This window comes from Calliphora vicina, chromosome 1 (assembly GCF_958450345.1).
Source record: "Calliphora vicina chromosome 1, idCalVici1.1, whole genome shotgun sequence".
Classification (NCBI taxonomy): Eukaryota; Metazoa; Arthropoda; class Insecta; order Diptera; family Calliphoridae; genus Calliphora; species Calliphora vicina.
Window position 1 is genome coordinate 80,932,187 of NC_088780.1, and position 26,901 is coordinate 80,959,087.

A 26,901-nucleotide genomic window follows, 5' to 3' on the forward strand; every position below is an offset into this window, starting at 1 on the left:
TTAATAAAATGAATTAGAATAAATTTATATATTATCAGCATTTTATGCCTAATTATTTGTTGTCAACTGTCATTATTTGTATCTATTTTTTTCATTCCAATATGTTGGCAATAGAACGTGATAAAAAAAAATTTAAAAAATATGATGTTGGAAAATTGACTTTTTGCCACAAAATTTGGAAATTCTGCCATAGTGCATTGATTAAATTTATAAAATAATTTAACCGTTTAAACTGATTTCACACGATTTTCAAAAATTGTTCCTTTGACCTGAGCAGTGAAAGTAAAGCAAAATAAATGTATATTGACCAAATATGGTTTTTTCACGCAATCCTGAATTCAATTTCCTATTACGAAACGGATCAGGCAGTTCATCATACGAAATCTTATAAGAGAATTACCACACAGAAAAAATTATTACTATTTTTTCTCCAAACAAAACTTTATTTGGTTTTAAATTGTATTTCATAAACAATTTTATTTGGTTCAATAAACATTTTTCATTGTTTTTCCTATTTTCAAAAATAGTTCATAAAACAATAATAAAAGTAAATTTTGACAACAAAAAAGAAAATAACTGAAAGTACAAATTTTGTAAAATGAAAATAAAATATCGGTTTTCTCATATTGTCAACATATTTTGTGATTCTTCAAAGATTTTAGGAGTTTTAGTCGTTTTCTGGAGGTAAGTTGTGTAAATTATTGTTGCAATATAAACTATTTACATTATAATTTTATTTAAAAACATGGCCGTTCCAACATAACAAACCGGAATCTCTGGCAGAAATTAGACAACCAAAAACAACTGGGACACAATGTGAGTATTTTTTTTATTAATTGAATTTTATCCAAATTTCTAATAAAAACTTTCGCAATTTCCAGATGGACTAATGTTGGACAGACAATAATGTTGGAAGTCAATCTGTTAGGAATCTGCGAATGATATTTTTGTTTTGTAACATGATAAATGTATTGTAAGGAATTATGTATCATTAAAAAAACATGTCATTTATAAATAATTGTTGTTTTTTATTTGTTTAAAGAAAGAAACCAAAATAAAAAATAAAAATAATTTTTTAATGGAAAAAAAATTCATTGTTTTTATAAAATTAATTGTTTGAAATTTAAATTATTTTCAAATACTCTCTTTCAATAATAGTACAAATAATTTAATAAAGAAAAAATTTTTTTTTTCAATAAATAAATTACGATTTGTTATGTTTGATTTTACAATTTTTGTGATAGGTCCTATTTCAGTAAAAAATTTGTTTGGTTTTATAAATTTTGTGATTGAATACGAATTTTAATTTTTTCTGTGCATGCAAAATACGAACAAATTATTTAATTTTTATCTGGAATTGGTCGAAATAAGCAGCTCTTGTTCTATTTACTGACAATGATAACAATTTTTGTCATTCCGTTTTTAACACATCAAAAAATACAAAAGGAAGTCTAGTATTTACAATAACAGTACAAAAATGGAAATTAACCCTTAAGAGCACTTGGGGTCAAAATTACCCTGAACTTTTAAAATCACGAAAAACACATTCATTTTGACCCCAAGTGCTCTTAAGGGTTAATTTACATTTATGTACTGTTATTGTAAATACTAGACTTCATTTTATATTTTTCTTAAGTTTCATCAAAATCGGCCCAAAAAGCATAATACATATTTCGCTATCTCTCCATGAAGAATGCAAAATATTGAAAATTTTGACCTTTGACCCTCAAGATTTAAGGCTTAGCGTTTTCCGATTTTAGTAAAACATTCAGACTATATTTAAATTGACCTGGACTATAATATTCTGAAAAAATTAGTTTTTTCGAAAATCGCAAAATTTTTATTCCCTATTATGTTGTCAATAAATCCCCATGTGATGATCAAAACATTCTGATCAAAACATACTGTATCCTATGAAGATAAAAACTCGTATACAAGTAACTATGGATATATTTTAAGTAAGAATAAACTATTGTTTTAATATTTCTCAAAATATGTTAATTTTGTTCCTACATTTCTTGTTATAGTGGCCTGAGACACGTTAATGGCCTGGGTATTTTGGTGGTATATTAGGTGGATGGTGGGTATTCATGATTCGACAAAACAGAATATTCTTACTTGTTTACTTTAACAATATTTATGTATCCATTGAAAAAACAAAATTCCTTGAAATATAAAAATTAATAAAGAATTGGAAAACAAATTGTATTGCATTAAAAAATTTACCATATCACTAAAATTTGTTATTGCATTTTCTTTGCATGTAATTGGAGAATTTTAAATAACTCTACAAAGTGATTTTTGACTCATATTTTTTTCGAAATATCATTTTGTGTTGATTACGATTTCTTGTTATACCTAAATGCGAAATTTAAACTTAATACGAAATTTTTTGAACCTTTGTCCGGCCAAAAGTCGAAAAATGTACAAAATTTACATTGGTGAAATGCAATATGGCGATGTTACATATTAAAATGCATACGTATTTGTAGAGCTCTACCTTAGTTCACATTTTCGAGAGTTTACTGTATATTTATACATATAAATGTGGTGTTGTATTTTATGTTATTTCATGTACATCAAAGCGTACCACCTTACTAGCAAACAAATTAACTATTTAGAAATTTATATTTTGATTTTGCGTATTGTACTTAACTTCAGCTGTAGAATCCATTTTGTTTCGTTTGATTTGCTTAATTACAAAAACTTTGACAAGTGTTTAACGGAAACTCCTACTAGTCGATCTTTCCTACGGTAGTGTGCCATTCGTGTGAAGGCCTCATTCAAACTGACATTATGAAGGGCATTTGAGGCAAGGGACCTTACTATGATAATTTTTCATCTCCTAGAGCAATTCTTTAACCAACCCAATGACAAAAACCCCCATCTAAAAACTAGTTTTTTTCGACTTTTGGCTGGACAAAGGTGCCTTTGGCCTCACTGTGTGTGGAATTAAATAAATTCCAAAGGCTAAACTGAGATTACTCCCAATATTTAATAGTCAGTTTTATAATAATAAATATATTATAATATATCAATATATGAATAGTAAATTTCTCATATATTTGGAAAATAATCTGATCATTATGGGTAGCATTGAATAGTGCTTCAAAATATGTACCTTTAATATGATATATAATATGGTACATATTATTAACATTGTGAACCAAAAATTAATTTTTGAATTTATATGACAGCACTTCTGAAAATTTTGATGTATGTAGTACATATTATGTACCGAAAAAGTGAATTTGACAAAGCCGTCGCCCGACCGAAGGCCGCCAATATAGAAAATATGAATATTAACATTATGAACATTTCGTATACAGCAGATATGTTTCGAAATACTTTTCCCCCAGTAATGGCCAAAAACCACAATGCAAGCAGTCTTTACTGAGCGAAGCCGCTTTTTGATATATCCGAAAAGAGAAAACTTTTGAACCACGCCAAAGTCAGTCAATCCAAACTAAATTTTAATGAGCGATGCTTTAGATGAAATAACACTCAATATAGATTAAATATCTCCCAAAAAAAATTATGAAATAAGTTCGAATTTGTATGCAAAATTGTTTGGGGGATATTTAATTTTTTTCTGTGGAGTTATTTCATTTGGGAGTTATTTAATAGTACCCTAATTTTTTGCAAACTCATTTCCAAAGGGTTAACATAATCCGATTTTTGATTTTATAATTGGATTTCCGATTTTCACTCAGATCATATCATACAAAAAAGCCCTGATATCAATATCTGATACAAAATATAACTGATTGCACGCAGAGAAAAATATAGTTGGGCATGGTTACTGTAACCATTTCAATATTGTTACAAGTTTTTTAACTATATTATAGTCACAGTAGCCATTTACATGATTGTGGTAACCATAATATGGTTAATTTACGATTCACATGATTGTATCAACCATATATATGGTTACTGTAAACAAGTATTTGTTTGTGATAACCATTCATATGATGAAGGACTTATCATATTATGGTGCTCTCGGCTTAAGGCTTATCATAATTTGAGAAAACATATTATGATAAAATTATTCATCATAAATATGGTTTCCACAAACATATATTTGTTTACTGTAACCATATATATGGTTGATACAATCATGTGAATCGTAAATTAACCATATTATGGTTACCACAATCATGTAAATGGCTACTGTGACTATAATATAGTTAAAAAACTTGTAACAATATTGAAATGGTTACAGTAACCATGCCCAATTATATTTTTTCTCTGCGTGTGCTAACTTACCTTATAGGATTTGATTAAGGAAGGATCAAATACAACTTCCTGGCCATAATCTGGCGTTGGAGGTTTTATAAATACACGTGTTGATGCCGTCAGAGCCCCTCTGGCATAATGATATCTTAACGATATTTTGCGTTGACTTAGAATAAAAGTGCGAATGGCAATATCTTTATCAGCTGGTAAAAGTATGTTGCGATTAAATTTTTCAACAATTTTCTGTAAAAAAATAATAAGACATTAAGACGAGGCATATTAAAATAAGAATCAATGTTCCAATTTATTATTAAACTCGTAATATTTTGTGCATTAACTTAAGGTTTTATGAGAATAGAGTATTTTATATGCATAAAAAAATAATAATATGTCAGCAAATATTTATCAATGCAATGTTTTGGTCACAAATCGAAAATTTTGAAAAAAATAATTATAAAAATTGATAAAAACTATAATACTGTTACAATACAGTAATTTACTGTTAATACTAATAAATTCAAGCATATGAAATCTACAAAGGATAACAGAATTAACGATTGATGCATTTTCCGTTCAATATGGTGAATTTTTCGAAAACCAAGAAAATTTAAAAAAATTTTATTTATTTCTTTACCAATTTAAAATCATGCGGATATTCTCTATGAAAAGGAAATCAAATAATTGTGGTGGTGTATCTAAAACTAAGTGTATAAGAGCTCAATATCAAAAGGATATTACTAGTTAATGTTAGAAGGGTGCTGAAATTTAATGCTAAAATATTATTTTCACAATCATATGACATCATGTGGTCTTTAAAAATAACAAATAATGAAATCATATTCAAATATCCATTTATTTTGGTAAGTAAGCGAATTCCAAAACAGCGGAAGACAACTGTAAATAATATTAAATTTGACACTGTTCCTATTTCATAGAATCCTATATTTAGCTTACGTGATTACTAAGCTATTGCAATTTTTTACTATTTTAATTTAATATTTAAGGGAATATCTGTGACCAGACGGCCAAAGTAACAGATCGAAACTATCAGACATGAATAAATTAAAATTACGTTAATTGACCTTCCATATCATACGACTGCACCATTTTAAGCATAAATGACCTGCTTCGAAAAGCATAGGCGCTTAATTTGTTTTTGTATTAAATTTGCATCCTTAAATTATCTTTTGGAGGTTGCAATAGTCACAAATGTCCACATGTGTTCGTTTGGGTAGCATCAAATGATGTCACCTTCCATGGATCAGGTAACACAGCCTTGATTACTTCAATGTCTAACATTTTAGTTTTATTTCAATAAAATCCAATTCAAAACTAGCCATCAAAATTATTTCGGCACTCTAATCATATCCCAATTATTAATTATATCTAAATTTTTATAATGAAATAGGAGTATGGAGTTTTTTGGATAAAATGTTTATCCTTCTGAATTTTTATGTCCTTTAATTTGTTTGTATTGATAGTAAATGATGATAATGCAACATTGTTATAGCTTTTAGCAATTTTTTATAATTATTTTTTTCAAAATTTTAAAAATCACCATGTAATTATGTCGTGTGATTTATGTCTATATTAAAGTTAGCTATATTGAATTTTGTATGTATACCAAAATTTTTAAGCAATTTAACGGAAATTAGTACGTGTGATTTATGTCTATATGAAAGTTAAATATGTTGAATTTTGTGTGTATACTAAAATTTTTAAGAGATTTATGCACGTTAAAGTGATTTTCGGAAGCGGGTCTATATGGGAGCTATGACTAATTATGTACCGATCGTAACAAAATTTGGTGACATGAATTTTGTATATACAAAACTTATTTGGAGCGGAATTTGTGTAGATACATATATAAATTAAACATTTATGACCGATAAAGTCCAATTTCGGAAGGACATTTGTATGGGGGCTAGGTGGAATAATGGACCGATTTCAGCCAGTTTCAATAGGCTTGGTCCTTGGGCCGAAAAAATAATATGTACAAAATTTTATCGAAATATCTTCAAAATTGCGACCTGTACTCTGCGCACAAGGTTTACATGGACAGCCAGCCGACCAGACGGACGGACGGACAACGTTTAATCGACTCAGAAAGTCGATCGGTATACTTTAAGGTACAAACATCTGCACAAACGCATAATACCCTCCCCACTATGTTTGTGTAGGGTATAAAGAGCAAATGTGGACAATTGTATATCTTTTTGAGCAAAATCAGTGCAGTTGAAAATCACATTGCATGGCGTTGCATTTTCTATGCTCGCTACTGTATATACAGCTCAGTGCCATAGAATAAATACATAGAACGGACGGAGAAAGAAATTTCAATGATAAATATTACTATATTTGTGCTACAATAACAAAATACATGGCAGGACATTCTCATGAATTAAAAAACAAGTAAGAGTGTTACATTCCACAGTGGTAAATAAAACTTAAATTTGTGTGGAAATTTGACAAACAACTAAAAGAATTGAAGAGCTTGGTGCAGTAACTTAAAATCAAAATATTGAAGTGAATTATATAAAATAAATATATTTATTAAGAAATTAATGAACATCGTTTTGTGGAATTGACCAAGGCAGATAGTAATAAAATAAAATTAACTCATGAAATCAGTTTTCGAATTGGGTGGCCTATCAAGTTTTTTTTATTGTTGTTGTTTAAATTCCGCTTACCTTTAAAACTTGACCAGTAGGTTTAAATTCAAATTCCTTATAGAAGCAAAAGTCACTTCGCTTACCATAATGAAGCACAATACGATCACTTTCAACTTTTAAATATTTCAGCGAATCTAGTCGAGGCTCGGAAAAGAAATATAATTCTTTGGGAGCTACTGGATTCATATTGGAACGAAGAACTGTAATATAAATTAAATTTAATACTATGTAGTAAAACTATGAGTTCCTACACTGTTTATTGGTCACCAAAATTAAATTTTAATATTTATTTTACACTTTAGATGCATTTGTGATAAACAGAATAATACTATGTATTGTGATTTTACATAATTGCAATCCAAATTCTAAATATTTAGAACAAGGGATATAAAAAGTACAAAAAAGTACCAAAACTATTATAAAAGTTTTTACCCCTTTTACTTTATTAAGCATGGATTTCCCAATCGTATGTTATGGTTGAACTTTTTAGACCTGGAAGAAATCTATATTTATAAGATCAAAACTGCACATAAGTAATTTCGACTTTCGAAAGCAATGTAATGTAGAAATCAGAAAATTTTGTCACTCTAGACAAAAAGATGGAAAAAGTACTTAGGTATTAATGTTTACTCCTTCAAATTATGAATATCCATAGGCCCTTTAGAACATTTCAATATGCTGCAAATGACTAAGTTAATATATCCGTCATATATTTGATGGTGAGTATAAAAAGGCACTGAGTATTACGCGTTATAGAAACTATTCTTTGTTTGAAATTATCATTTGGCTTACCGTAGTACAAAAATAATCAATAAAATTATAATGAATAAAGCAAAAACTATTCATATCAAAAAATGTATAGATGATTAAGGTGACCAACACTGTAGGATTAAAGAAATTCTTTCTTATTTTGATTACATTTCAAACTATCGTTTCGTCCTTTATCAAAGGTTTCTTCAATTTCGGAAGTGTCGTAGGTAAATTTTAGTTGCAAAAGCAAATCGGTTCGATTTTCGTAATATTCCCAGCGCTCAGAAGGTTTCTGGAAATCATTATCGTTATAGAGTGTCAACTGCATGACTTTGCCATCTTTTTGAGTATACGGAGAGAATCTTTCGTGTTTAGAACGTTGGTATAAGATGGTTTTTTGCAGTTGTGGAAAACGCTCTTCGAATTCCTTTTCGCCAATATGTAGTCGAGTAACCCACGATCGTACTGTGTCTAAATGTTTCTCCTCTGCTAAAAGATGATCGGTAGAAATTACGTTCTCATCAGAATGGCCTGCACGAGTTCGCATTTCGTAAGGCTCTCCTGGCAGAAGATGTTCCCAGTCTTCATTATTCCTGAGATCCCAACGAATGTCTGAAACGCGTAAATATTGCTGCTTGTTTACGTAGTATTGGCAATTATTCCATACGCTATCGATTAGAATGTAGTTTTTACAATGGGATTCACAGAAGAGTCCTGTTGATGGCTCAATAAATCGCACTGTGGGCGGTTCTTCGGTAATATCCCCACTTTCGTTTACATACGTTTTCTTTGGCTTAATACTCCAAGGAGCATTCTCAATTATTGCCACCCAAGCATGCGATCTGCGATAATGATACTTATCTACGGCTTTCAGTTCAAGTTCCTATATAAATAAAAACAAATAAAATACAATAGTTATAGTTATAGCAAATTTCACATTTAATTATAAGCTATGTGGATTAAACATTAATATCATTTAAAATACTTCTGTGCAGTGTCGCCAATTCTTGGTGGCAAAAAATCACTAAATTCTCAGCAAAAATGGCTAAATTTTTTTATCAAAACAACACAATCAGTACTAACTAAAGCAAAACCAAATACATTAAGCAAGTTGTTTTTTCTTTACCCACACATCAAAAAAGATTTGACTTAAAATTCTGAATTCTGGTATTTCACCAATTAAACAATGGCATATTAGCGCATTATTTTAACACGTATGGAGACACTTGTCGATGTTATATTCTTGTTCGAACAACGCACAGTGGGGAAATTTCGAAATAAATCTGTAATATCTAAGCCGATTGTGTGATTTTAACAAATTTTCCCACGATTTTAAGTTTTGCATTTAAACTTTTAAGCGGGGGGAAGCCTTGAGGATTGAAACATATATTTAATATACTAGACGAGGTAATATCACAAAGATAGCAATCTCCGTAATTGTCCGCTACCTTTCCTTATACCTTCTATACATACATATATATGTACATTAGGGCTATAACTCTTTTAATTTTTTGCAAATATCAAAATGGCTCTAGCATAGTGGAATATACCATTGAATGTTTTTTAAAAAAATGATATTACTTTTTCGCTGTTGTCAAAAAAGTTTACCCACAAAACAATATTAGTCTAATACGCACCTTAAAATATACCGATCGACTTAGAATCACGTTCTGAGTCGACTAAACGATGTCCGTCCGTCCGTCTGGCTGGCTGGTTGTCTATGTAAACCTTGTGCGTAGAGTACAGGTCGCAATTTTGAAGATATTTCGATAAAATTGCCCAAGGTCCATTAGTTCACCTAGCCCCCATACAAATGTCCTCTCGAAATTGGACTTTATCGGTCATAAAGTCGGGCTTAACCGACCATACTTTCTTACTTGTTTTTAAATATGTACATTGTAACTTGCTGTTACAAAAGTCAAAACATGACATAATTAATACTAATACTTTGTGCCCGGGTAAAAAATCATTACACTGTATAACACCAACAAAAATTACAAGCTCCGACCAATAAATTTTGATAGAGGAGACAAAAAAAAACACAAGTGTATCGACGTTTGAATGAAAGTTTACATCTGAATTTCATTTGAAGGGGCGGTTAAAGTTGGCAACTCTGGCACATTCTTATTGTTAATCGGCATAAGAAACCATGTGATCCTTACATTTTAGGTATAAAACGTGTTCAGCAATTTTATGTAAAATGTTGTAGAATATGTTAACCCTCTAAATCCTCAAGACATGGGTCTTTTCTGCCCTTCTTTTAAAAAGAGCAATCAACACAATTAACACAGGGATCTAAGGGGTTAAAGTGTTCCGCAAAAATATTATACGTGAAATTTTACTATAAGTCCCTGAATACACCAAAACGGAAAATTCAACCAGAAAGTCAGAAATAAGACATAACAAAAGAGAGCCTAGAGTTAATTTCTCATTTATTAAGAATTTTATTTTAACGTACCCCAAAAATTTAGCATAAAAAAAATAGTTCAAATTTAACCAAAAATCACTAATATCTCTATTATTTTACCTTCGATAGCAAATTTGGATAGGAAGTATTCATTAATTACATTTTTCTGAGATCTAGGCAATTCCACTTCATTACCATGCAATGTAGGATTGCCAGTTTTATTTTAACAAAAAGCGGGACAATTTTCAAAATCGGTGAAAAATGGCGGGATTTTCAAAACTTACGCGGGACAAAAAATAAGAAAACGTATTCCATTATTTTAAACTAGATAATCTATTTTTCCCAAATTGTTTACACAGTGATACAGCTAAGAATGAAGTAGAAATACCTAGGAAGTGATCTTTTTTTTCTGGTATTTGCCAAACACTTCCAAAATCATGAGTTACGGGTAATAAACCGTATCCGTTAGATGAAATAATGAACTGCTCATTACCATTCGTCCTTGTTCCAAAATAATAACATGCGCCATATAATGAAAAACCAGCCAGCATATGGACAGCCAAATACATCAAAGTTTTAATAACTTTCTGAGTCGATTGATCCATATTTTTGAGCGATACAAACATCAGCAGAATGCTGTGTTTAATATCGGTTGGAAAGTAACTGCGGGACAAGATCTGTTTTTAATATTTATACAGAAAGTACATACTACATATCAAGTGTGTTTCGTTTACTCAATATTATTTACTTATTTTACTGTTTTTTCAAATTCGCATTTTCACAAATATTGTAAAGGAATTTCAAGAGAAAATATGTTTCTCCTTTACTTATTATCCTAGTAAAAAATAGAAAAATAAAAAATTTTATTATAGTGAGATTTAGTTTTTATGTGCTAAATTCCCAATTTAATAATTGATAAATTCACTTAAATTTATTGTTGGTGAATAAGCTAATTCCAATGCGCATTTAACTGGTTGCTTAGGCCAGATCTTTAATAAACCTTTTCTCAAAAGATTTTAGGTAGACTAATGATATTATACAAAACACAAACACACACTTTATTAATAAAAATATCAAATCTTAGACAAAACATCAACAAGTAACAGTGATTTTATATTTTCTGACATTGCATATTTTCTTTATAGCTTTACGGCTATATGCATAAAAAACCTTATTGTAGATTTAAAACACAATTTTGTTAACAAACACTTTAGCTTTAAAACCCATTTATAAAAGTATTGGCCCATAATCATAGTCAGAAATAAAGTATATTTTAATAGAAATAAAGTCGTCTTTATTTAAGAGTGGACTTTAGGTCTACCATAGACAAGTTAAAGTATATTTTTGGCGTTAAAGTCGACTGTAAATATAAAACAAGCTGAAGCTGTTATTAACTCATTTAACAAGAGCATCAGCTGTTCTTCGCCATGTAAAAAAGTTCGGCAAAAAGTAAAAAAATTAAGTTACAAGAATTTGGGAGAGATTTTACAATTATTGAACAGTTATCAATAAAATTAGTACCAAAATATTCTAAATATGATATTAATCTTATCTTTTCCATTTTTCCACCACAAAAATTTTTTTTCTTTAGTTGTCCCGGTTACTTTTATTGTTTACCTTTTTTGGTTTTTGTTTTAATTTTCTACGTCAGCTGTTCAGCGGTGCCACTTGTCTGTATTTCGTTGTATATTCTATGAAAACATTTTCTACATTTGAGGTGACACCCAGTTAAAGTCGGCTCAATTTAAAACATACTTTAATTTTGACTATAGTTGGGAAATAATATAAAGCGGGTTTTTAATTTAAAGTTGTTTTTAAAAGAAAAGAAAATACTTTAAAAGAAAAGAAAAGACTTTAGTGTTTGACTATGATTATGGGCCATTGTATTCGTAAACGTTTGCTAAAGGCTCAATAACTAATGTCAATTTTGTTTAAGCTGGCAATGCTTGTCATTTTTCCCCCTTTTTCGTTGTTAGTGTTGCTTTCAATTGGGATAAAATATTCGTTAATTTTCTTTTTTTCATTGATTGTTTGTAGTAATAATACATTTTGAAGATAACAACTAATTTTTAGATAAAAAATGTATAATTGATTCCAGTAAATTTATATTAAGCTACAATATATTAATATACAAACGTTTTTATATAGTTTATTTCAATTATTATTAAAAGTATTCGAATGACGAATATTCTGTGATAAAATAAACATCACTGTTTTATTAATTTATTTAATGGCTTTCAAATACATAACTCGCAGTAATTAGCTTTATCTTGTAGTTTTCTCCGATGTTTGGTAATGCAGTCGCCGGTTATGCAGTGCACTAAAATATATTACAAAACGGCAAGATTCTATAAATTTTCAGTTTGTTGTTGATTTGAAATCCATTAAATAGACTACGGGAAAAGAATATATATACATACATATTATATATCAGCGTGTAGGAAATTATGTCCTCTTTTCAAAAATGTACAACATTTTTAAGAATTAAAAAGATTATAGAAGACTTTTTTCATAAATATGGGAATAAAATATTATAGTTGATTTTTTTGGAAAATTTTAATTTTTAAAATGCAATTAAAGTTTTGTTTATGAATCGTTTTTAATGAAATTTTACACTTATATAGAAACTTTCGATCCAAAAGTGAAAAAGATATTTGTGAATTATTAATGACAATCTCACAATTCCCAAAAAAAACTTTCCAAAAATCCCAAAATTGGGATTTTTTAGATTTATTGAAGGCATCAAGCTTTGCACAATAGTGACGAACATATTGGGACATAAAAAACAGGTCTTCATTTTTTGAAAGCAGCTATGCGATTTTAGAAAATGTTGTCTAAAGTTGAAATTTATATAAAAAATAGGTCTACTTCGGAAGGCTCTGGACCACGTAATAATACGAATTTTGATATTATTTTGCTTTTATAATATTTCACGAAATGTTGTCTTTCAGCAAAATATAAATACACTATTTATCTTTTTCTTATTTTCTGTATAATTTAAAATTAATGTAGGTACTTTTTCGAAAAAAAATGGCGAAAAAACTACTTTTTTATTTTTTTTAAGTTTGAATGCACATAACTTTTGACTCAGTAGATGTTTTTAAACAATTATTTCATTCTATTATTAATACATGTCTTGTTAATTCAGAAAATTATATTTCAAGAAAATCGGGAAGAATTTGATCCGTTATTAGCAAAAAACCAGACCAAGGTAGGTAAATAAAATAAAGTTATACTTTTCAAATGCGAATAACTCGTAAACTAGAGATAATATATGGCTAAAGCAATGTTTTTTGTAGATCTCGTCTAGTAGATTCCATATATATAAAATTCTTTCAAATCGGATCGCAAACAAAAATTTGGCATCATTTTTAATTTTTGATATATCCGAGGTGCTTATCAATTTTATTAAAATCGGGCAATTCGTTTAGAAGTTACAGATTTATTTGCACTATTTTTCAGATCCCCCACTGTACGTACTTTGGTTGAAAAAAAACTAATATTGATATTTTATTTTTGGTAACTTTTTTAAAAACAATTTTCACGTCTGTGTTTATACGAATCTTCCACTTAAAATAGCACCTAGAACATTTGATCGCATAATTAAGGCAAACAACAAGAATAAGAAAAAAAACTTGTTTACTTTCAAAAAGTACCGTTAATTTGTCCCTCATTAAAAAAGTTAAATTTTGCTATTGGATGAGAACAACAAAGATATAACAAAAATACAGAAAAAAATTAAGTGCGTTTATAGGAATATGCACCAGTGTATGTATGACCCCAGCAATCGATGCGTACTTGGTGGCAGTAGACATTTAACTTTGTGTATTAACCCCTTATGGCATACCTTGTCGAAGGCATGGGCGATGTCCAAAAAGATAGCTCAGCAGTATTTTTTATTCTCAAAATGGGATATCATTTCGGTTATTTATGTATGGTATAATTTCTCAAATAACTTTGATAAGTAGGTCAGTAAACATATAGGTCTGTATGAAGATGGCATTGTTAAATATTTTTCTGGTATCATTATAATCTGTTCAATTTTCCAATTTGTTGGGAAGACGCATAGTCTCATAATCGCAGACAGTGTTGTCAGATTTGGGGATTTTTCCCCAAATTGGGGATTTTATTTTGTAAATGGGGATAAATAATTGGGTTTGGGGATATGGGGAACAGTTGGGGAAATATTGTATGTTTTTGGGATTTTTGGAATCTTTTTGGGGATTTTTATTTTTTCGTTTTATTTTTCGTATATTGAATTGTTTTATTTAATTTATGTAAGAGAATATTTTAAAATCGAAAGAAATCATTGAACTTTAAAGGCTCCATTAGTCTTTGCGTTCTGTAACGTTTCTGTTCTGTGCCGTTCTGAATGCTGTTATATTGTAGTTAGTTTTTCCGTAAGATCGTATCAGCTGTTTTTAAAATAATAACCAAAAAACCAACTTGGCGATTTTGTTACTATTTTTAGTGCTTTTTGTATTTAGACCGTCGACATATTATTGTGAACATTTTTATAAATACATACATATATTGCTTGTTAATGATTAAATTTAAACAAATTTTTTTACATACATAAAACCATGGACCCTAAATAATAATTATGTTCATTTTTAAGGTACCAAAAATTGACCATTTTAATAAATATTTTATAAAAATTGTTTTTAATTATTATGTATAATGAAAATTAATATTTATTAAACATAATTATTATATCCAATTAATATCTTTTTACATTGGCTCATAACTATTATGATCAATAAATATTTATTTCTCTTACAGATAACTATTACTAAAGATTTTTATTATTTTTATTTACGATAATAATTATTTTGAATATTTTCTTGATATTAATTGTTGTATTTTTGCAGATTATGCATGTGGATACATTAGGTGTATAACCTGATTTGTATTCATTGGTCATATAATCGAATTAATTTACAATAAAACTAAAGTATAAATTATTTTAATATTTATGTATAAGAAATTTTCAAGTGCATAAAACATTGATATCATATTTCGTTGCGATAGCAGTTGTAATTTTGGTGTTCCCTTTTTATTATAGGTTTTAAGAAAAAATTTTAAGGAAACAAGTGTTATTTCTTTTTAAATAGAGCAATGTTTTTATGTTTTGGTTCAATTTAAACCTCTTAACTGCAATAAAACATCATTTATTAAAAAAATTGTGTGACTAAACTTTATTATATAAAATGGGTTATAACAGTTATGTTATTTCTTATTCATAACTATTAAAAATAATTAATAATATATCTATCGAATAGTAATAGTTATGCTTGAGAAATACTTTTATTTGATACCCATAATAGTTATCATCAATTTTTAAAAATAAGAATTGGAAATAATAATTATTTTTAATAAATAAAATAATAATTTATTATTAATAATTATTCGCAATTTTTATCGAATAAAAGTTTTAAATATTAAGTCCTTGCATAAAACATTGAAATTAATATTATTAAATTTCAATGTTTTTTTGAAAATATTTTATTTCTTATTTTTTTGTAAAAAATAAATATTTCCCTTTCAAAAAATGTTGGCACCAAATTGTCAGCATTTTTGTCTGTATATGATATCAGCTGTTATAGCTATCACTTAACGTTACGGATAAGATTCTGTTTTCAACAGATTCATCCGCAACAGAACGGCAACGTTACAGAAAAACTAACGACATACACAACTTTCCCTAAGCTAAAAACAAAACAGCTGATTCGTTACGGAACGTACAAACTAATTAGGCCTTAAGTCTGATAAGTCATAAAATTTCAACAATAAGCTATTTGACATTTTATACTGGCAATCCTTGTTATTATCTGTTATCAATAGACGTGAATGTTTGTTTTAGAAGAAGAATTTGTAACGTTCAAAATGGCAAAAAATAAAACTGCCAAAAAAGCATAATTCCACCTGAGAAATTGAATATTGGTCTCAAGTTATTTCTTATGGAATAAAATCTGAAATTTAAATGTATATAAAGAAGGGTATTCAAAAATTCAAAATTAAATGGAAAATTACACTCTGAGTTCTCTTACAGTTGGTTATAGTTTGTTAAAAATATAACGTTTTTTGTAATTTTTAATTTTTTTTTAAATAAGTAACATTGATGTACATATATACCATCGGCTTTTCTCAACGGACATTTTTCATCTATCGGTGGTTTGATGTATCTTTAATTTCTGCGATCCTCCTTTAAACAAAGGGCTCTTTCAGTCTTCTAGTAGCGATGGATAATAGCCTCTGATTTGCATCAGGTTATCTATTTTGTTGCCACTATATTCTAAGCTTTCGTTCAATATCAGAATTGGAAATAAGCATTTTTGGCTTTGTATTGATTTCCATCTTTGAATGATCCAGAGCCGAAGTAATTAATGACGGGAAGTCACTGACGCATTCGTTTATTTCTCCCTTATTCTGTATATTTGGATTTGGCTACTGATGAATTTCTTGTATTTACGAAAGTTTGTTTTGTAAAGCGGAATATTTGCTGGAGATTTTGGTATATTTTTTCCATAATAGATGACTATTACGGGTGAATGGTCGGAAGATAAGTGAAAAGATATTTCCGTGGATATTGAATTTCGATCTACATTTCTGGATATGTCAAAGTCAATAAGGTCAGGAATTTTCCCAGGATCAGTAGGCCAGTATGTTGCTTGACCAGGGGCTGCGACATCCATGCCATTTTTACTGTCAACTGATGCTTTGTTAGTCTGTCTTCTTCTAGGGTTAATTAACCGTGAACCCCAGTATGTGTGTTACGCAATCTCCTAGAGTTTCAAAGAATTCTTAAAACTTATCATTAGTCATCGGAAATCGTGGAGGACAATATATTGAACTCACTGTCAAATTTCCAAATAAACAATACATATATTCTTTTGAAAATTCATCTAGAGTATTTCGAGGATTTGAATCATTTGGTTCTGCGCTCTCAAAAGCTCTTGTATTGTTTTTTGCATTGTTGACATTATGTTAGTCATGTTTTAATTAAGAGAGGCAATATTACAGATTTCATAACTCCAGTGTAGGAGCTGGTTCCAGATTTAACTGTATTTAATTGTGGGAAGCCAGCATTTATTGACGTAGAGTTCAATTTTCATTATTATTATGGGCTAGTGAATTTGCTGGTTTATGATCGATGTACAAAAATGTCATCTCTCTTTAGTTGTCGCCTCTCTTTTTTTAATAATACTTTGTAAACTGGGCATCCCCGATAATTCGCCGTATGGTCGCCACCACATTTCTTTTTGAGACCCTTTTGAATATCACATTGTGATGAAAAATGAAAGTCTCCGCATGCAACACATACCATACACATACCATACGTAAGGTACAGTAATTTCTCGTATGTCCAAACTCTTGACAATTGGATAAAGATCAAAAATAGGTCAAAAATCGAGGTCGTTGAGCATTTCTGCTTATTTCTTAGGAATTTGTTGGAATTCGATTTTAAATACATGAACATATGAATCATGTTTATACGTTATTTGATACAAAAGTCCATTCGAAAGTGACCAATTGAAGACTTACACACATAATCATTCAGTAAGAAGTAATATTAATGCAATTGATACAAAAGATTTGTGGATATGAAATTATTATTTCATGATTATTTCATTATCTGGTAAAATTTATTTTTAAGAGCAACAATTTTATATTGGAATATTTTACTATTTATTTTTATATTTACAAATACTGTTTTACTATTACTATTTTATACAAATATTTACCTCCTGTTCAGTCCTTTTGATCTCATCTCGTATCCTTTGCTCTTCTTCAGCTTTTTCTTTTAAAAGTGCTGTCATATTTTCATTTAAATGACTTTTCAAGTCAGGCATTGGCCGCAGCCTATACGTTTGCTCAGTTTTCGCTGTACCTTTAACATCATCATCGATATTAATTTCAATTATTTTATGGGGATATGGAACGTTGCGTTGATTATTTTCTACAACGTGTGCATGAGCAACTCCTGATACAACCACAGCTGGAAATCCAGCCCCAATTAGCATGCTACATAAAAGTGTCGCCATTTCGAAGCTATTCCCGCGACGTCGTCTTAGCAATGTTGAGGGTGACATCAGCCTGGTGGGCTAAAAGAAAATACATGAAGCACTTGTTTTGTTTAAATATATCTTTTTTAAATAAATATAAATAAAACTACGTATTTAAAGGTATCGAGGTCATTAAAATGAGACAGTATTAGTTGTGTGTTTGTATAAAATCAGAGCATTCTTTCAAACACAGACCTAGTCAGGATTTTTTCTATCATTTGTTGTTTTTTATTTTTGCTTTCAAACAAAATTGAAGGAAAAAAATCAATAAATAATTTGAAAAGAGACATTTTTCTGCAGGCAACTCGATGGTATTTGATGTTCCATCAGTACGTAACCATTGTTAGGATGTCCAAATACATGTCCATACACTCAAACACACTTGTACATGTTCTTGCATATATAATATAAGTATGTGCGGAATACAAGACGTGTATGTACCCACTAAACATTTTTTCCGAATTCGGTCAGACAAGTTTCCAATTTCATATTCGAAGATTGCATGAGTGACATCGAATTAGCCGACGCACTAAGGAGCATTTAACCAGAAAATCTTGCCAGAAAGGCAAACATTTATTTAAAGAAAATTAAAAATCTATGCAGCCCGAAGACAACAAAATTCTGCATCTAGCATCATTGCAAATGCAAAATTTCAATAATCCATTAATCCAATAACAAAACACACACAAAAATCAACATCATTTTTCATTTGCAATGATGCAAGACCATTTCCACAATATTGTGAATACCGCTATTGTGTATTGTCATGACTAGGTTAAGTTTTGTAGTTTTGAGACGCTAACAAAGTCAGGAATGTGAAGAAAATTAAACGAGTTTTGATTGTTTTTTTTTTTAATTTTAAGAGGTTTATATCATATTTTTTGTGGCTCTTCGTTTTTTTTTTTTTTTTGAAAAAATACACACTTTTTTAACAAAAAAAAAAAATAGTGTTTTTCTTAAAACAATAAAAATTTCATGGATTGTCCGTAAATTTTTTTATAGGAGCAAGTATTCATATATTCAAATCTGTAAAAAATTTATTTAAAGAACCTCAATTCAATTTTAATCTCAAAATGGGTCAAAATTGATCCAAAGACTCTATAATCACTTGTAACACTTAATAATGAATTACCTACATACCTAGTCATTAGATACTATTAAACTACTCCTTCGTGACACGGATGATGTAGTTTATAATGAAAATGATAATGATGTTGACGATTGTAATTAGTTTCACTTTTTAAGTATTTTTATGCTAAAATATATATAAATAATGTAAAATGAATATTATAAATAAATATAAAAATAATTCTTCGACTATTATTACAAAATGTCATAGATGTAGGATCAATTATGGAGTGATCTCATAAAACTTGGTAAAATTATTAATTATTAAGTCAATTATTGACGGTAAACAGATTTTCTTAAAGTGCCTTATATGGGCAATTATAGACCGATCCTAATACAATTTGGTAAAATGATTAAGATTTATGTAAAACACTTTCATTACGAATTTCATCATGATACTAATGTTTTAAGGTTACTTGTGAACGTTAAAGGGAATTTCTGAATATGGGGAAATAAGTTCATATGTGGTCCGATTTTCACCAAACTTATCAGCATGATCCTTGCTAATTTTTATCATAACTGTTGCATAACTAACACTTTTATGAATATATAAGTGCAATTCCGAGGGAAATTTATATGAGGGCTAGGCGAAATCATGAAGTGATTTCAACCAAAATCAGTTGGGTTCGTCCTTCGACCTTATTTATTCCATGGGTCTAAAATCAAGATCGAGCTTCCCATTTTTAACGCGAAACTTTTCCTTTCGTATTTTATATTTTTGTTTAAATATACATACTAACATTTTATTGAGCCTTTTAAGAAACTTGACTATATTTGGGCTTTTTCGAAATGAAAGAAAGGCAGACTAGATGAATCTTTGTAAATGTAGAAGATTAACAATAAACTTCACCAGAGGATGGTTAAAAAAATCTCATATCGTGGATGTGAGAGAACCTAAAACCGAGCGTTAGGTCACAGGGGGAAATGAAAAAAAAACTGCAAATATCTCTGAAAACTTTTGAAGAAAATCCCGAAAATTCCCGAAAAACATTTCCCGAAAATTAACAAAAAAATATTCCAGGGAATTCCCGGGAATAACATTCTTTGAAATCATCGTAGATTACGATTTTGATAACCGCTTGGTGGATTTTTTTTGATCCATACAAATTGACCCACTCTAATAGACATATATAATTTTAAATAAAAGAGACAGTTTTAAAATTAATTTCAAAACAACAAATAATGATTTTTTGATTTTTAGGAATATCGTTCTATACTTAAATTTGTTAAGAGAAAGAAGTACTAAATGAAGTAATCAAGAAAAACTATAAATATTTCCGAACTCTATGGAATTCAATAACAAAATTGCTATATGAGAACCCTTGTATATTTTTGGTGTAACATAGTTTAATCCATTGTAGAATAAGCAAGGTACAATTATTAGAAAGTATGTTCTCAATTATACATTCCCTATAACGTCAAACAAAAGAAAATTAAAAAATATAAAAAGGAAATGCCAAAAAAATAATTGAATTAGAACTTGTAGGGTTCCTAAATTTCCGAATGTTTTCCATTCCCAATAAAATTAAAAATATAAAAATTATATTAATATGATATTTTGTGCAGCCCTCATGCTTAGACTATGTATGACGTTTTGTTAGAACAAAAATATCACCAGGGGCCATTAAGGACCTTCCGAGCCATTTCATTCTGCTAGTCTCCAATATTGAGGGTACCGTGAAATAACTCCCAAATGAAATAACTTTCCACGAAAAAATGAAATAACACCCAACAAATTTTTCATACAACTTAGGACTTATTTCATTATGAAACAACTCCTAACGCATAGGGAGTTATTTCATAATTTTTTGTTGGGAGTTATTTCATACTGCAATAAGTCCCAATGAAACAACTCCCAATGAAATTTTTGTTGGGTTTTATTTCATTTTATTTTGGGAATTAGGAGTTATTTCACTGTATTGGGAGTTAAGGTTTTCTCCTCTGGGGTGTATCAAAAACTGGCTTCGCTCAGAATAGATTTTTGCATTGCATTTTCAGTTGGGAGTTATTTCATAATGCAATAACTCCCAACAAAAAATTATGAAATAACTCCCTATGCGTTAGGAGTTGTTTCATATTGAAATAAGTCCTATGTTGTATGAAAAATTTGTTGGGTGTTATTTCATTTTTTCTTGGGGAGTTATTTCACGGTACCGAGAAAACCAGAGTGAAGCCAGTTTTTGACACATCCCAATGCAATGCAACACATGTTTGGTAAGCGAAGAATAATTTCAGTTTTGTAGTTCCTTTTTTTAGATTACATAAATAAATTGCTTCGGATTGGGAATTATTTCATTGGGAGTTATTTCCATTCTTTTGGGACTAACATTTTTAAAATTATGAAACCGCCGATTATGGTGAGTAATTTCATTTTACCCTTTGGTAGTTATTTAATTTTTCAAGTTTGGGAATTATTTCATTTTTGATGGGAATTTTTTCATTGGGAGTTATTTCATTTGGGAGCGATTTCACGGTACCGTATGACGATAAATACGCACAGTTTTAAGTAGAGTCTTCCGATTAACGTTGTCACATGATGAATTGCAATCACAGTGGATTTTTCAGGTTGAAAAGCAAACAGTGCCTGTTTAATATCACCGTATGACGATATATGCGCACAGTTTTATATAATTAGCACGTAGGACCTCCCCGATTAACGTTGTCACATGATGAATTGCAATCACCGTTGATTTTCCAAGTTGTAAAGCAAACTGAAATCGGTGTATTTGATTCATTGAAAAATGAAACATGTTGGGACTGATAGGTCAGTAGGATTTTGGCAGTTCTTCATACATGCAACCAGTCATAGGTATTAATACCACTTTAACCTCACGCCTAGGGTACGTGACATATCAGGAGACCAGATTGGAAAATTCTCCACCTTTTTGTAACATGCATAGATAAATTCCATCTGCTGAAGGTAACCATGTATAATTTGGAGTTCAATTATAAAGCAGCGAATGCGGAAGGAGAGATCCAGAAGATGTTGACAAGTCTCTTCCGGGGATTCAGTATACATTCAATTTGAACGTTTCAGCGTACATAAACCATTGGTTCTTGGAGACGAATTGCATAGGGGAAATTTTCAATTTTATCGCAGTAGGTACGCCGCGTTGATCTTTTTGAGCTCCTAATTTCCCTATTATACTCAGTGACTGCAGTTTTATAGGTGGACCATTCACCTTTCACTTTGTCCTTATTGAATAGTCGTCTTGCATCTGTTCATTTTGCCACCAGGCAAGATTTGAAGCATTTGGTTCTGCGCTTTCAAAAGCTCTTGTATTGTGTTTAGCATGGTTGACATTATGTTAGTCATGTTTTGATTAAGAGAGGTAATATTTTGTGTAAGCGCTTGTAACAGGGTTTCTAACCCTCCGGTATTTTGGGGTATATTAGGCTGCTTATTTTCTGACTTCAAAACACCAGCGTAAGAGCTGGTTCCAGATTTAGCCGTGTTTAATTGTGGGAAATTTGCATTCATTGACCTAGAGTTTTTATTTTCATTATTACGGGCTACTGAATTTACTGGTGTAAGAAATGTATGAAACAAATTGCTGGCTAATCTATCAAGTGCCAAAGGGAAATTTAGACAAGTCGGTTCAATTTCTGATTAATTTTCAAAATTATTTCAGAAAATTCTGAATCCAGATACGTCGCACAGTGGCTCATTATCGTTTTTCATCGGCCATAACTCTATAACTTTTGCACCGATAGAGATATTTTAGAAATTTTTGTTGATGGACAGATAAATTCTTGAACAGATAAATTCTTTTTCTCCCGTTTCAATTTCCATTAAAATCCGTTCAGCAGTTGTTGAGCAATTTAAGGTTAAAGTTGAACTTTTAATTTTTTATAGCATTTAGTATGAAAAAGCGGATTTTTCAGCTTTACTTATAAAAAAGTTGTAAGCAGATAAAAACAAGTAAGGAAGTATGTCCGGTCAAGCTCGACTATATAATACCCTACACTATAATTTATTTTCGTGAATGATTTTCGGAAGAGGGCATTATATGGGAGCTATGACTAATTATGGACCGATCGCCATGAAATTAGGTCGTGTGATTTATGTCTATATGGAATATATTTCTGTTGAATTTTGTGTTTATACCAACATTTTTAAGAGATTTATGCCCGATAAAGTGATTTTTGGAAGCGGGCATTATATGGGAGCTATGACTAATTATGTACCGATAATCATAAAATTAGGTGACATTAATATAGTTTATATAAAACTAATTTAGAGAAAAATTTGTGTAGATACCTATATAAATTAACCATTTACGATCGATAAAGTATAATTTCGGGAGAACATTTGTATGGGTGCTAGGTGAAATAATGGACCGATTTCAGTCACTTTCAATAGGCTTTGTCCTCGGACCAAAAAAAATGTATGTACCACATTTTATCGGAATATCTTCAAAATTGCGACTTGTACTTTGCGCCAGTCATATGAACAGGTAAAATTAAAATAGAAAAAAAATTGGGAGTAATTTCATTCAAATGAAAAAAGTGTTCAACAAACAGGTCAAAACAGGTCAACAAGATTATATGGGCTTAAAGAGGACACTTTTGCCTTTCTCCTGGTAGTAAAATTTGTTTAACCCCTTTAGACCCTAAGCACTTTTATTCCACTGAAATTCAAATTTGACTGAAACCTGTGAACAAATTTAATAACACAGCAGCTGTAAATGGTACAGTAACAAGTCATACCAACATAACAAAAAAAATCATCCAATTATCGATAATAGTTTGCGAGTCATGATAATTTACTTCTGATCAAATTTTCAAAAATCACATTTTTATAAAATGACATAAAATATTTGACTTTAACAGCAATTGACAATATTTGTATCTAATTTTTTTGGCTACCTTAGTTTCAATGTGTTTACTATTGAATGGCATTCAAATTTTTGAAATCGGAGTTAATAGAAAGTTGGACTTTTGGCCGATGAAATTGAGATATGAGATATAATGTTTATTGGGTATAGATGTTGATCTGTTTGTTTGCACTGGTAATATGTATGTAGATGATTGTTGTGCTTTTTTATAACAGCTGCTTTTTTCTTCGTGTGCATGTTTGTGTGATTCCTTCTTTTAGATTCTTTATTTTTTTTTTTAAGTTTATTTTATTTTTTCCAAGATTTTTTTTTATTCTACATTGGCAACACAATACAAAAGCAATCACTATCAAAAGCATAGTAAATGAAAACAAAAAACAAACTAGAAGAGTTTAAGACAAAAGAAATTTCAATTCGATGGATAGAAAAAAAATTAACAGAAAGAAGAAATGTTGTTTCATAAAAAATCATCTACATACAGATATTTTCATACTGCATTCATACACACAAACATATGTATGGATGGATTTCTTTTTTTTTTGTTTTATTTTTTAGTTATATCTAGGATACATACCAAAATAACAACTATTAAGAATGAGTATTCAAGTACTGTACTCTTATAATGACACACAAACATACCATGTATATAAGAACCAGTGTTGCCAATTTAGCACTTTTAGGGCTAAATTTAGCCCTTTTCAATCTTGTTTAGCCACAAAAAAAAATAATTTAGCCTTTATCCATTTTTTTAGCCTTTTCTATTTTCATTTAGCCATTTTTATGACTAAATCTGAAATTTTTGCTGTTGAAAATTAGTAAAATCAGTTCAAGAAAATTGGCAGCGATATTATAACAAAAATTAACTAAAAATGTTGAACCAGTAAACAATTTAAGCACATACAAATTGTTGGACCTTCCATACATTAAAAAAATTTGTTAACCTTTTCGGATACATTTCAGATTTTTGCACATAACTTCGACATTTATGAATATTTTTAAAAAAATGTTTTTGATTCTATTTTTGGAATATATTTAGAGATGTTTACAATTTATTTAATTGAATTGTCGCTATGCGTGTTCGATTGATAGCAATTTGAAAATGTGTGAAAATAGATTTTTGAATCAAAAAATTTTTTTTTAAAAAAGTGCCTTCGATTTTTTGCATATAAAATTTGTAAAAACTATAATTTTGTAATAAAAATGCTTAAGAATGCTTAGAAACATATTAGAGAGATACAAAAATAAAAAATATTGAAAAAAATCACTGGGGGCTTCAGGATAAGCTTCCAGGACTAGAAATTTAATTTGGTATAACGGATATTATATCAGTCAATATTGATATCAATACCAACCATATCAATAAAACTTGTAGCGAAAGGGTTAATAAATATGTTAATGTTTTACGCGCGGGTCCGGGCGTTTATATTATATACAGGGTTAAAGAGAATGGCGCATATTCAGAAATCATAACTAAAGTCGGAACTAGTAAAACAGAAACTAAAAAATAGTTCATAGATAGTTGTAGATCTTATTCACAATTCATATCTAGCTTAGTTACTGCTTTGACATGTAGAGAAAACAAAATGTCGATAATATTTTAATCGATGTATTCTGTAATTAATTAAAAGGCTTATAAAGCTATTAAAAAACTATTTTTGTTCTATAAAAATTACATACAAAATTTATAGTTATAGTTTGTATGTAAATCAATTAAAATAAGGTCATGTAAAATAAAGTTTTTCAATAAAATGTTGTTGACAAAAAAAAAACACATCTCTAGTTTATTTTCTTTTTGTATGGATGTATTAAAATTAAATCAATCAGCTGTTTTTTTGAACGTATTAGTTAGTTGGCATTTAGTTACAACTTTATCCATGATTAAGTGCTAACTAATTGTGCTGAAAGCAACCAATTGTAAATAACTTAAATAGGTACTTAAAAAAGTTAACACTTAGTCGATTTCGAAGTTATCACAAAGATTACTTTATACATAATTTGTCTTTCTTATAAAAAATTTGACTAGGAGCATTTTGCAGGCCAGGTGATAAATACGAGTCTTTAAAAACATCGGCATATGATATACATACGTGTGTCCACATATTACATTATTTTGAAGTTAACTATCAACATACTGGAATAAATATTCTTATTTTCTTCCATTTGAACGTGTGTTATATTCATACATTTTTGTTTGTCTATTCGGCATAGTCAAATGCAACATTCTAAGTTGTTTTCTGTATCAAATGTATGTATTTTTTTAATTAAAAATGTTAGCCCTTTTTTAGCCACTTTTTAGCCCTTTTTCTTCACCAAGAATTGGCAACACTGGTAAGAACGGACGGACGGACGGATGTATGTATGTGTACATATGAATGCGAATGTATTGTAAAGGGAATATATCTGTAGGGTGTTTATATTCTATATAGAAAAATAGTTATATACATTTTTTTTGTTATTGTTGATATTAATATTTTTTCTAGGCTTTCATCAGAATATTTTTTACATTTGAATTTATGTAGTTTACTTTTGTTGTATTTTGAGCAATGTATAGTTTTTTTTTTTGCAGTTTGGTTCTTTCGTTTCAAACATCTTTGTCCTTGTGAACATCAAAGTAATTCCTTTGAACCTTTGTCCAGATTCAGTTTTTAGTACTTTTTTCGGAAGTTTGGTTATTAACTTTTGAAATGTAAACCACTCATACTCCTACCTCCAAGAACCAAAAACGAATTTAAGATTTTTGTCAATTTATAAATAACAAAGTCATTGTCTTAAATTTTGAATTGAAATAAATAATACATTACATA

The 26,901-nt window shown here is 29.4% G+C and overlaps 1 protein-coding gene across 1 annotated transcript in view; it reads right to left on the reverse strand.

Annotated features, from left to right (window-relative positions):
* The window catches only part of lobo (lost boys), a 145,336-nt gene that overhangs the window by 50,016 nt on the left and 68,419 nt on the right, over positions 1-26,901 (reverse strand). Inside the window, exons 2-5 of the mRNA XM_065500662.1 lie at positions 17,811-18,170; positions 7,827-8,541; positions 6,927-7,108; positions 4,267-4,479 (exon numbers count right to left, since the gene is read on the reverse strand). Of these exons, the coding sequence (XP_065356734.1) occupies positions 4,267-4,479; positions 6,927-7,108; positions 7,827-8,541; positions 17,811-18,170 (1,470 nt within the window). The remainder of the gene's footprint in view (positions 1-4,266; positions 4,480-6,926; positions 7,109-7,826; positions 8,542-17,810; positions 18,171-26,901) is intronic.